The sequence below is a fragment of the Muscardinus avellanarius genome (genome assembly GCF_963383645.1).
Source record: "Muscardinus avellanarius genome assembly, chromosome: 1".
In the NCBI taxonomy this organism is placed as follows: Eukaryota; Metazoa; Chordata; class Mammalia; order Rodentia; family Gliridae; genus Muscardinus; species Muscardinus avellanarius.
In genome coordinates this window covers 43794024-43807762 of record NC_137786.1, presented here as the reverse complement: position 1 = coordinate 43807762, position 13739 = coordinate 43794024, and the positions used below count along the sequence as shown (strand labels likewise).

At 40.0% G+C, this 13739-nt stretch overlaps 1 protein-coding gene across 1 annotated transcript in view; it reads left to right on the top strand.

Annotated features, from left to right (window-relative positions):
• Positions 1-9317, top strand: part of ARL15 (ARF like GTPase 15) — a gene marked incomplete at both ends in the record, with an annotated part of 411109 nt that extends 401792 nt beyond the window's left edge. The window contains one exon of the mRNA XM_080716907.1: positions 9165-9317. Within this exon, the coding sequence (XP_080573033.1) occupies positions 9165-9317 (153 nt within the window). The remainder of the gene's footprint in view (positions 1-9164) is intronic.
• Between the last annotated feature and the right edge of the window lie 4422 nt (positions 9318-13739).

Sequence of the window (13739 nt, the reverse complement as noted above, 5' to 3'; positions counted from 1 at the left end):
ACAGGTTTCACAGCCCTATAAATATGCTAAAAACAACTGAACACTTTGAAAGGGTGAATTTTATAGTATGCAAATTATATTCAATAAAAGAAACTGAAATATCTGTAAAGTTAGATAGAAATACATTAAAATATGTGCAAAAGAACTGTAAAGTTTCTGCTGAGTATGGTGTCCCATACTTATAATCTTTAAGAATTCTCAACTGCTTAGGGATATTTTGGTTGTTAGATATTCTACAGTGTCTTAAAATAAAAATATATCAAATTTATAAATGGTTCTAAAAAATACTTTAGTGACTAGAACTCCTTCATAAGGACACCAAAACCCTCAAACTTACAGGTCATGGACTCTATGCCTAGTAGGGTATATCAATAGAGAACCTGGTAGGAAAACTTTCTGCCCTCTGCTAGTTACAGTCTTTAGAAAGTCTCTAATGGGACGACCTGAGCAGAAGAGAAAATAAATAAAATATATATTTTCTGAGAGATGACCCTCCTACATGCTACAGTACACTTTAAGCATCTGAAATCATAACTGGAGTCTGGCCAAGCTGGAAAAGCCAAATTCCCTATCTCACTAAAGTGTGAGGAAGGGGTGGTCCAGCAAGCTAAGGTCACACTGAGGCCCAGGAGCCTGATGATGCCCCAGAAGCGTCCGGGGCCTCCCTGCTGGGCAAAGCAGAAAGCTACAGGAGGCTGCAGCCCAGATGTTGGCTTTTATTTTTTTTTCCTGTAAAGGGCTAGTTGATAAATATTCTAGGCTTTGTAGAATATAAAGCAGCCTTAGAGAATATATAAGTGAATGAGCATGTTGTCTTCCAATAAAACTTTATTCACAAGGACTTTAGGGTGCCTGGGTACCATGGAGGCAACCCACAAAGGCTTCTATGACTGAGGTCCCTTTTTAATTTCAGTTTGCTTCTGTACCATTAAGGATTTGCTTCTAAACCATTACTCTTGAGGTGATAGGAGGACTTCAGCTGGACTATGAAAAATGAGAGGTGGTATGCATGGATGGGTATATCACTTTGAATCTCACCATAATGTATAATTATAATGCACCAATAGAAGTATTTTAAAATAAAGATGAGAGGCAATTGATAGGCTGATTCTTTCCACCTGTAGACGGAGCCTTGGAGCACACGTTGGAGGAGAGGCCTAAAATCATACGCCTAACCACAGCTCGCAATCAGTTGTCTAATAAGCAAGTTCTTTGGATAGGAGAATTAAGCCCCTAGGCATACCAAAAAGAAAAGATAGAGGTCATTTGTTCCATACCTCTAAATTGGCAGATTAAGCAAATCCTAGTTCTACCACCAAAGCAAAACAGGATCATTTTGTGTGGGCATGCTAAGTTCTCCTGGGCAATGGGAGACTGGGTTTCTTTTTCAGTATTGTCACAAAGGGTTCTATATACTGACTAGAGAAGAAGACTTGAAATAAGGGTGAGACTCAATCACAGGTATGACCTATAGTCAAGAGTATGGCTTTAATTAGTCAAGGTCAGGTAGACTGCACTGAACTTTTGTTATGAGAACTATACTGTTATACCAAGTACAGTCTTCTTAAAATCAAGCATCCATTATAAGTACACACCCCCAAAGTAATAGTATGGTATTAGTTAACATCAACTAGTCATTTTCTTGTCCATATTGGTAGTAGTCAGTAAAAAGCAAATAATAGCCATTCTGTGTTATAATATCTTGGGAACTGAGGCATATTTGTTTTATTTGTATTATTTATTTCTGTCTTTAATGACACATTTAGTACCTTTCTAAGGATTTCAAAATCCTATAAGCAGCACAATGAAAAGGGGAACAGCTGGTGCTACTCTCTAGACTAACCTTTCTTTGAACAGGCTGCCAAGAATGCACTCTGAAGAATCTTAATGATGTACTGCTACTCTATCTCCAAACCCGTCCTGGAGCCATGGCGTGGGCAAAGTTCTCTCTGACTTTGGTGAAGGTTACCAAGTTAAGCCTGCTCCAGGAGCTTCTGTAATCAAGGCAGCAAGTTGGGAGAGTCCCAGAAAACACAGGCAAGGTGTATACCCTCAGCAATATGCTGGTAAATGTTTAACACCCAACTTTTAAAGAAAAAAAAAGAACTGGTTAGCTGCACTTGCAGATTTATGTGGTGTAAACACTCTAAACCATGGTTTATTTCATGATTTTATGATTTGCCAGCCATACCTGAAATCAGAAAGAGAATGCAAAATCAACTATTGATAGGCCCATGTCAGGGGTCCCAGCATCCTACCCAGAAGCACTCAATACAAATATTTTCCCACATTAATACAATGTTAACATAGAGGAATATATGTTAATACAGAAGAGGTATCCATTCCAAGGGTCAAAATAAGGATCCAGGATGGAGATGAGGAAAGTCATGCTCCCTCTTCAACAGTCAAGGAAAAGATCCTACACAATTTCCCTGTCAATTCAGGCTTTCTTGGGATCCTATGGATTGGCACCCAGACCACTTTTACCAGTTTAGAACGAACATAAGACTATCTCAGAAACCATTATCCGTACAGTTCTTTAAAAAGTACAAACTATGCAATGAACACTTTGTGTACTTAAAATGACAAGAAAGGGCTGGTAGTATGGCTCAGTGGTAGAGCATTTTCCTGGCATATGGAAGGCTCTGGGTTCTATCTCTAGAACTACTCGCAGGCATCCTTTGCGTACACACACACACACACACACCAAAGCAATAATGGGCTCAAGATTGTTAACTGAGCCATGTTCCTTTGCATCACCCTCCAACTCACCCTTTCTATCAATCGCAAGATTGCAGCTCATTTTCTTGATTTTTGGTTTTTGTTTTTTTGGGTTTTTTTTTTGTTTTTTGTTTTTTTGTGATCCTCACTTCCTCAACTAAATTGGATGCTAACCTGTGGCTCTCTGATGGTTCAAAGGAGCCAAAATTGAGCCAGGCCTGGTGACACATTCTTGTAACCCCAGTACTTAGGAGGCTGAGACAGGAGGAATCGGAGGTTTGCGGCCAGTCTCAGCTACTTAGTGAGGCCCTCTGCAACTTAATGAGACCCTGTTTCCAGATTTAAAAAAAAAAAATAGGGCTGGGGTGTAGCTCAGAGGTAAAATGCCCTGGGTTCAATCCCCAGTACTGCAAAGAAGTCAAAGTTATCAGCCTAGACTCCTTCATGAGCCCTGATCCCTTTTCCAGAGATGAAGAAGGAATGGACCTTTTTTTTTTTTTTCCTGAAGCCTCTTCTAGCAGCCCTCTATCAAAATATTTTTTAACTCAAAATGAGTTCCCAGATGTAAAGAACTATTCAAAACAATCATATTCCTTTTTATTTGACTCAGTTGGTTTTGTTGCTTCCAGTAGGGTGCTAGACATGAGTTTTAAAGGCCCTTAGTGAACTAACTTGACAGTACTAAACAATCCTTTGTGGACAGAAAAGCCCACAGGGGAAATAACTTTAAATCATATAATGCAAGTGATGGAGACAATGCTCAGGTCACGCTGTTTTCTTCTTGGCTTCTGTTTCCCAGTGTTTTCCTCCTGTCAGTGGAACCCCCATACCTTGGCACCCAGAGCTCAGGTAGAGGTTGCTCATTAGTGCTCCCCCCACCGGCTTCTCAAGCCTCCTTCAAGAGATGGTGGCTGAATGAATGAAGTCTGGGTAAGCTACCATTCAGGATGAACATTTAGAAAGCTCCTTAGATGGTCGATCTTATCGATTTTAACAGAGGCAGTATACTTGTGGTCCATAGACAGGGACCCAGAGAGATATGCAGTCAGCTTCCATCCATAGCTCCAGACAGAGCCAAGAGGTATCTGCTTTCCACAGTGACCAGAGAAGCAGTACCAAACAGGGCAGGACTTCCCTGGTGATGTTTTGGATACAGGAGGGGAGTAGAACATTTTGAGTTTTAGTAATTATTAATTGGTGCTCATGGCATTTTGTTTGCTAGAACCAGGGATGCCACCTTCTATAATATGTGACAGAGTCGCACAGAATAAAAACCTGCCACACATTCTGACTTTAATGTTTTGTCATGCATTCATGTGGGACAGAGATCTCTCTCTCTCTCTCTCTTTTTTTTTTTTTTTTTTTTCGGGCCTTGGGATGGAACCCAGAGGCATTCGACCTCCGAGCTACACCCCCTGCCCTTTTTTATTCTTTATTTTGAGACAGGGTCTCACTAAGTTATGGAGGGCTGTCCACAAACTGCGATCCTCCAGTCTCAGCCTCCCGAATGCTGAGATTACAAGCATGCACCATCACGCCCGGCTCAGAGATCTCTTTATAAATATCCAAGTTTAGGCGTGGCGTGGTGGCACACACTTGTAATCCCCGTGCTTGGGAGACGAAGACAGTAGATTCACGCAGCGCTGGCTTAATAGACCCTGTTTCCAAATAAAAAGTATAAAATCGGTCTGGGAGTGCAGCCCGGAGGTAGAAGGGTTTCCAGGAACCCCAGTACCACACACACACACACACACACACACACACAAATCCAAGCTTAGAACCTAACTCTATTTCACATAAAAACACTAAGTCAACCCATTCTGGACTGTTCTTTACCCCTGCTCACCAAAGTACTCAAAGGAACCCCCCCCCAGCCCACACTAAGTTATGGTTTCATAACAAAAGTGGGGGAAAAAAGCAGCTTGTTGTTATAAATAAAATTAGGCCCACAGGCTTTTACAAAGGAAAGACCAATTATTACAGTTCAGAAATTATTCATGTGCCTTCTAAAAATTTAGTCACACCAAGATGACGAGAATTGAAAGTAAAATTTTCGAAGCTGCAGAGAGGACAAGACAGGGACATTGATGAGCATCATTTCAATTCCATTAGCAACCCTGTAACTAAGAAAGGATTATCTTATGATTTCACTACTCAAGGAGGCATAAAGGACATGTCCTACCCAATGAGTGGGTCTCCCGTGATGTGTAATGTCTCACAGGTTTAATAGCTGCTACAGACATTAGCAGCAAGCACATGGTGCCGATTCTTCTGTTCTATTAAGACTTTACAGTCAACGTGATATGTGAATAATGGCATTCAGCAACTAACGCAAATCAGCCTGTGGTGGCATGAGCTCTGACAACATAGCTGAAGTAGGTTGGCTGCTTAAGGTGGCTTTGTTTTCCTATCTCCAGGGTGGACACATGGCTACTAAGAAATGCCCATGCTCTGTGGGCATCCCGAAAATAGCTAAATGACCACAGGTTGCCAGGCAGCTGTATCCTGATGTCATTCCCCCAAGTGTCATCTCGAAAGGCCAACGTGGAACAATCACCATCTCTTTATTCCAACAGTTTCCAGTTAACCATAACATTTAAGCAGCTGAACGTGTTTACAAGACTGAGGTTCATTTTTTAAGTCATTTGAAAAATTCTTATCTTGATAAGAGTATAACCTTCAAAAAATGCAAGTCCATCATTAAAAAAAATAGAGCCTTGTATTATAGGCAGATTTTTTTAAAGTAGTATCGGTTGTAAGCATATCATTTATGTTGGTCAAGCTTAAGTATCATTCTTTAAAACTATCCACCAACATACACAATGACAAAAAAAATGTAAATGGTGGGCGAGTCGAATGTAACACTAGTTTTTCATTGTAATAATGCTGGGAAAGTAAAATTGGAAATTCAAATAAAAAAGTTATCCTAAACTGGGCCTGGAGGTAAACTCCTGTAAACCCAGTACTTGGGATTATTGAAACAGGAGAATTGCAGGTTCAAAGCCAACCTCAGCAATTTACTGAGGCTCTCAGCAACTTAGCAAGACCTGTTTACAAATAAAAAATAAAATAGGGCACAATGCCTCTGGGTTCAATCCCCAGCACACACATACAGATAAAGTTATCCAAAAAAAAAAAAAAAAAAAGAGTAGTGATTACAGTAAGACGTCTTCTTCCTCCCCTCTCTGGTTCTGTGGTCATTGTGTTTAGAAACATGAAACCCCATGGATGAAATGCTACTCGGCAACAGCCTCTCACTGTATTGGAATGCCAAATCAGCAGAATGCCAAGCCCTGTTTTAAAGTCAATATTATAAATTGTGTGGAATCCTTCAGATACCAGTGCAGTGAATATGGCAGGGATAGGTACCCACCTGGGTTACGGATCTGAAAATCCCATTTTGCCAGATATATTTGTCAGCTTAACACCACGAGGCTCCTTTATCTGGTGACCTCCCTGTCATAGCAGTTTCCATTTCCTTCTCATGTTTACTACTCCACAGAACAACTCCCAGAACATATCTGCTGTCAGACATCTTTATCTTCTTCCAACAGAGCCTACATGATAGACCATACTTTCAGTTGCTTAGAAACCTACCTAACTGGTAAGCCGGGCGTAGTGGCACACGCTTGTAATCCCAGCATTCGGGAGGCTGAGACCGGAGGATCACGGTTCGAGGACAGCCTCAGCTACTTAGTGAGGTCCTCTGCAACTCAGTGAGACCCTGTTTCAAAATAAAGAATAAAAAATAGGGCAGGGGGTGTAGCTCGGAGGTCGAATGCCCCTGGGTTCCATCCCCAGACCCGCAAAAAAAAAAAAAAAAAAAAAAAAGAAACCTACCTAACTGGTGATTAAACCTCCCTTTTCTATGTGTCTGATCAGTAATACAAAATATCTCAGATTGCTAATGTATTGTGATTATTTAAATCCAACCTTATTTTTAAAATTAGCTACCAATGTTCTGCCAGGATCAATTCTGTATAATTTTTAAATTAACCAGTTCGAAGAAGTATTGTTGAGATATACTTTACTAGTTTATTGTTTTTCTTCAACATTATTGAGTTTCTTGGGACTGGCGCGCTTCCCAGTTATTAGCAATACTTAAAATTCTGTCCTTTTGAATTTGAGGTTATAAAATGTGGCAGAGGTACAACTTCTTTAAAGCACCAAAATTTGGATATTACAGGATGACCTTTATTTGTTGAGAAGCATCATTGATTAAATAAGCTCATAAGCACAGCAATCCCAATTTCTACATTCAGGACTACATCTGAAGTCCCACTTTGGAGGAGACCCAAAGGAGACCAGCCTCTCTCATTATATTCTTGGGAGCCCATTCTTCCTTATAGCTGTGGACTTAATGATTGATCCCTACCTGCCCTCCCTGCCGATTCCTCACTCCTTGCTGGCCCAGGGTCTGTTGTGGAATAGGGTTGGCCTCTGGTACTGGTCATTTCACAATTTTAAATTCTCATAGAGGTTGTTTTCAGCAGTCTGCAGAAAACCAACTAAAAGAATAGTTTATTTTCAGTAGGCAAGAATCCTATCTGTGAAATGTGTTGGGTGAAAAGTTGTTCTGAGGTTGAGACCCATTTTCTGATTCATGGGTGAGGTTCTCATCACTCTTCAAAATCAGAATTGATGAGGGTCCTTCAGTTTAACAAATGGCTTTTGTTTAAAATTAGTATTTATTTTGAATTTGTAGATAACTATAGGAGGACTTTTGGGACACAAACTATAAAGAGCTAGCATTTTTCTGGTTCCTAAATTAGCATTCTAAACTTAGTATTTCTGATATTTATTTTCATGCTCATATGAAAAAATGCACACACACACTAATATCAGTTTGGGTGGTGGAGCTCTGCTTTTGATGGTTGTTTTTGAGTTGATACAAGCAAAGGAAACCTTGGGAATGGCATTGGGTTAAGACATCCCCCCCCCCCCCCGTCAAGTATTAAGTAAGGTAACACTGGAACTTTCCATGACACATGGAATGTAATAGAGTTTGTTGACCAAGAATGCCTTTGAAGCCAGGCCCAGCAGTGCATGCCTATAATCCTAGTACTCGGGAATCTAAGACTGGAGGATCCCAGGTTCGAGGCCAGCTTCAGCAATTTAGTAAGATACTTGGCAACTTAGTGAAACCCTATTTCAAAATAAAAAAATAAAAAGGGCTGAGGTGTAGCTCAAAGATGAAATATCCCTTGTTTCAATCTCCAGTACTACAGGAGAAAAATAAAAGAATGCCTTTGAACCACTCTTCTACTTGACTGTATTTTATTACATAGAACCTTATGGACAATAAATACAAAGTTGTATTCTTGATTGATATAGTGTATATGAATAGGGAACTTTGAGCTTTGCACTTGATCATATGCCCCTTGAGAGAACATCACCAGTCCTTGTATGGATCCTAATAATTTAACACCAATTCCACCAGGACGAGATGCTATTAGTCAGTATCTACATATACATTAAGAGTGCCTGATTGTTCACTCAACAGGTTTTTAAGATATCAGATATTCTAGCTCACATGCCTTTGTAAGGTCTTGATATTCCCCTCCCAGAAAATTCAGGCTGGAAAAATGCAGATTGGGAGACTTTATATACATCTATGTCAATTTATATAAGCTTATATATGTGAATGCTTGTTCATGTGTGTGCATGCACAAACACACTATTTCTCTACTCTCCTAGAAAAGACTTTTACTAATTTTCAAAATACATGCTACAAATATAAGAGAGAGAGAAAAAAATTATTTAAATTTGTGTTTTTGAGCCAGGCGTGGCGACACATGCTTGTAATCCTAGCATTCAGGAGGCTGAGACCCGAGGATCACAGTTCTCGGCCAGCCTCAGCTACTTAGTGAGGCCCTCTGCAACTTAGTGAGACCCTGTTTCAAAATTAAAAAAAAAAAAAAAAATAGGGCAGAGGATGTAGCTCGGAGGTTGAATACCCCTGGGATCCATCCCCAGACCTGCAAAAAAAAAAAAAATTGTGTTTTTGTTTATATGCTTGGTGGTCAGAGTAATTGTCCTAAGTAATTAATATAGTACGTACTGTAGGTTGTGACCAGTTTGGTAAGTTGTCTTAGCTACTCTGCTTCCACTGTTTTGATTCCAGTCTTTTTGTTGTCTGCAGTAGATTGTGCCACAGTACATATAATTCTGACCCAGATTTCTTCAGACCTCGCATGCTGTCGAGTGTATGGGCCGAATAGTGTCTTGCAAACAGGTCACCCACCCCTAAAGAAAACACTCTCAGGCACAACATATAACCCCCATTACAGCATTAGCTGTGACAGGATCCTAGAAAGGCCTTGACATCACAATTCTTACAAATTCTCCTTGAAATCCCTCCACTTCATCACTTAAAATGTTGGTATGAGAAAGTTCTCTGATATTATTAATAACATTTTTAATTTTTACTTTTCCTCCTCAAGATCAAAAAGTATTTTGAACTTGAACCACTCGCACGTGGAAAGCGCTGGATTCTGCAGCCCTGCTCGCTGGATGACATGGATGCACTGAAAGACAGCTTCTCTCAGCTGATAAATTTGTTAGAAGACAAAGACCACGAAGCTATGAGAATGTGAAATTCTGGCAACAAACACAGGTTCCCACGAGGCCTCAAACCTATCATGTTAGTTACTCATTTTAATTTTATTTTGGTATTCAGACTATATGGCTTCGGTATCTATTTCCCTCTTTCAGACTCTCATCTCTCTATTAAAGTGAACAGTCTGTAAGTCAGGTGAATTCTCATCGGCATTAACGTCAAGTACACACTACTGAGAGAGAATTTATTCTCTGTTTACCACTAATTATCTTCACCGCATGTCTCTTCCTTCTGTTGTTCTAAGCATCTCTTCTATACTTTGTGCTAAAATGGATGAAATTCATGGCTCAGAAATCAAATCCCTATGAAGAACTCAGAAAGACTGAACAGTATCTTGACTAATTTGCCCTGGGTTTGGGAGTGGAGTGGTATGTGACTGGGATTCCACCTAAAACGTGTGTCATTTTCGAGATCTTGGGGGTTTGGGCGCTCTTAAATTTTATTTTACCTTGTTTTTATTTCTTAGAGTGTTGCATACTGACCTTATAGAATTTGAGTGAAAAACGAGCACCAAAAACTAGCTAATCGTCTTATCATAAAGGAAGATCTTGCCACACAAAATTAGCTTTAAAGAATTTGAAGACCAGATTGCACAGTGTCTCCTCGATTATGACTGAGGTCTCATTCCTCCCCCCTCCAAGAGCAAAGGCGTTGTTTTAAGCTTTTGAAAGGAGTTAAGGAAATTTAGGCACAAAGCATGTGTCACCAACTACGTTTGTTCAAATCCTCAGATTTTTTTTTTTAATGGAACAATTAGCCTGAATAAAGAAGCCAAGCTGCAACATAATGCAGTATCTTTTTCTAAAAATCTAAAGTATTTGATTGAAATGGAGAAAATGATTTTTTAAATAATATATAAAAATTTTAAAACAGCCAAACCAGTATAGTTTATACTGGTAAGTGTTTAAGCTGGTGTGGATTTGACAAAGAGAGCAAAGACAGAATCATCTGTGTATTTATTTATTAAGTGCTAATGTTGTTCGATGGAGTCTGTTAAAACCTCCATCTAGTGAAGTTCTATCAGTATTTCTATTATAAGCCTCTATTTTCAGGGGTTTCAATGTGCCCTTAAAATGTGCTGGGGCTGCAGCAAATAAATAATTTGAGGGCCTAGATTCAGTCTTTGGAACTCATTTTTTTCCATTTAATATACACGATAAATTGCATAGAGATAAGTGTACAGTTTAGTAAGGCTCAGAGCCTTTGACCTTTTTCTAAATCAGGAATAATCTATGGATATTGAGGTTCATAGATTGAATCTTCGTTGGCATATTTTGTAAGTTTTTGACCACCAATTTTAAAAACTAGATGGACAAATGATAGAAAACTGCTCCCTACATCTGAGCAATAAAACTGTGTTTGTAATTTTTAAGTGGTGTAGACGGATGCCCAAATAGCACAGACTCACCCATGTCACAGGGTGATGCAAAAACCTTGTAATTCTCCAGACCTTTCCCATCACTCACAGTTTTTGTGATTTAATCTTGTAAATGGCTTTTAATGGAATTGTTACCTTTGAAGCAGCCAGCCCTTCTGTATGCTTTTTTAAATGGCGTGGTTCAGAAAATATCCACAGTGGTTCATATCCCATTTTGTCTACAGTATCTTTGAATACTTGTAGCACTGTGTAATAATTCATGGGCAGCACAGAACTTTAATTCTGGTGACCAGTGACTTAATTCCTGCTTTTATTTTGTCCTAGTGTGCTCATCCTCTCTGAAAAAAATAAATGATCATTAGGCCGTGCTTTCCTTGCAAGTTCATTAAATGTAGGGTGTCGTCTTTTTAAGATACTGTGGCTGAGCGCTCCTAAGCCATCTGTTAAATGACTTCCCGTTGTCTGTGTGTGTTCATGTGCGCGCCAGCGATGGGCTTCTCCTCAGACCGGGGACTGTCTGCAGCGTCTCAGCCGTCAGAATGAAAACATTATCAATCAGTACCCAACAACAGCTGTTTTTGACAAGTTTCTGTCTGACGCCTAATGCTTTACAACTGTCAATAAGGCTCCTTCTTTGTCTAGCAGGTTGGAGCTTGCTGTCTTGCTGCTTCTGCGCAGCGGCATCCCCTCGTCTCTGTCTCCTTGTAACCCTAGAATTTGCTGTGTTTTGGAAATCCACATGGGGGGGGCGGCGGAGGGGGGTGTCCCATTTCTGATTTCCTGTAATGTGCCACAGGTGTCTTCATTTGCATTCAAATATTCTATAGAAAAAACAGTCTGTTAGGTATTTCTTTACTTAGCTTCTTGTTATATTTATGGAAGTTACCCGTTTTTGTACCTTCTTAGAAAAAGCAGTTACCTTTTTTATAATGGCAATTAATTTATATAAAACTTTGTATCTACTGTAGTTTACAGTATTGGTTGCTAATTAACTGCCATGTTGCCCTGTCTTTCTATTTAAAAAAAAAAAATACTGTATCTATACTTAGAAGTTAACAGACTTGTGTGGACATTTGCCAGGCAAGAAGAACTCATATCGTCCATGATTTATATATGATTTTCACTATCTTCAAATGAAAATAAACGCTGAGTAGAACTGATGTTTTTAGACTGACTCTTTTCAGCTTCAGCATTTGGGAGCCCCAGACTTCTGTTTACATTTGTGTTGCCTGTTTAAGTCTTCAAAATAAGTTCTGCTGCTCTTGGGTCAAAACAAATGATTAATTCACATTTCTTTTGAAGCCATCCTGAAAACCTTAACAGAACAAGACACAAGTGTCTTTTCCAGTTGGTTCACCCTCACCAGTGGTTTACTCTCTTGGGAGCTATTCCTTCAGAGTGAGTGAGCAGATCTGAGATGTTAATGAAGTGCCATCCTTCAATCAAAGGATCATTTTGTAATATTCGCTGCAAAAGCAACTTTCTAAGAGTGGCGTGGTTTGGTGCAGTAAACTGTGTCTTTCAATGGTGACTGATGCCCTTAGGAAATCATTACATATTTTTAATTGACTCAAGAAGAAATACTGTGCATGTACAGACCCATCCTTAAGGTTGAGAGTACCCTATCACAGAGTGAGTGGGGAGATACACTCACATCATAGGAGGAAGGGAGAAGAGAAGGAAAAAGAAAAAAATACTCAATAAAAGATGAAAAATTCAAACCCCAGTTCTCTTAGGGTCTCTAATGAAACATTATCCTGACACTTACTATTTGGCCACACAGAGAGCTTGCAACACTTCATTTGCAAGCTGCACCCCGCAAAGCCATTTCTAAGACAGGCAATAAGCAGTCGCCATTTTCTAAGCCTCTCAGGCCTACCCAAGCAAGTGTAGACAGAACCCTAAAACTTTGCACCAAATGGGGTTTTCTTTATGGTCCGATTACATATCCAGACTCAAATGGAAATCTCATATTCGTGCCTGGCTTTATCCTCTTTATAATTTTAGCATGCATTTTCATTAACCTCCTGACCTAATGGACCAAACAGAAATGAAGAGGCAGGTGTGAGGTTGTGGGGCTGGACCTAAGTTCAGGTCCCTTTGGACTCCCTCATTTTCAATGTGTGTGGAAGGGAGGGTCTGCCTTTGTTATGCAGGAACTTTCAAATCCATTCCCTGCCTTCCTTCCCTTGTTCTCCATCCTGGGTCAAGAGATCTGAAGTTGCAGTGAATTGTATTACCACATCATGTTGGGAATTCCTGGCTCCCAAGGGTTCACAACTTTTGGTCACCACTGAGTCAGCATGTGATTAAATGATTTGCATCTCAGGGCTAAATGTTTTCCAACTCAGATGTTCAACGTGACCGATGAGCCCAGGTTTTGGCACCCTACTGCATCCCCACCCCCTTGTACTAATTTAGGACACAGAAGCTTCCAATGGGATATCAGTTAACCCTCCCCTTGCCTATTCTCTTTGAATTAAAACTTTAAATGATAATTTTCCCTTCCACCCACTATTTCATCAGATCTGGAAATCCTGACTTCCCATCCTGGGAGCTTATCCATCTGTGACAACTTCTTCCTAATGTGACTTTCAGTGAAACCAAAGCAAAGCGTTTAAAGGTCCCAAAGAAGAATCGCTCCAACATAGGCCTTGTCTTGCATCCCCCTTTCCTACAAAATAGTGAAGTTGAAAGTTTATGATTGTTCTGTTAGATTTAGTCTGTATTTTGATCTAGCAATCAAAGCCATCTGTTTCATGAAGCCGCTCTGTTCATGGGGCCCAGGTGTAGAAAGGCTACCCACTGGGTTCTCAGGACTTTCTGCTCTGCTCCTCACCATCTCATGGCACACATGGGCATTTCCATGGGGCACTCTTTGTGAAGAGTCACTGTCTACAGGAGGCTACTGCAAGCCTTGTGCTTTTCAGAGCAGCTTCATATGTCATATATACCTTATGAGGTCCCTGTCACCTTGTACGGACAATAAAGAAAGAAACTCCCATTGTGTGTGTGTGTGTG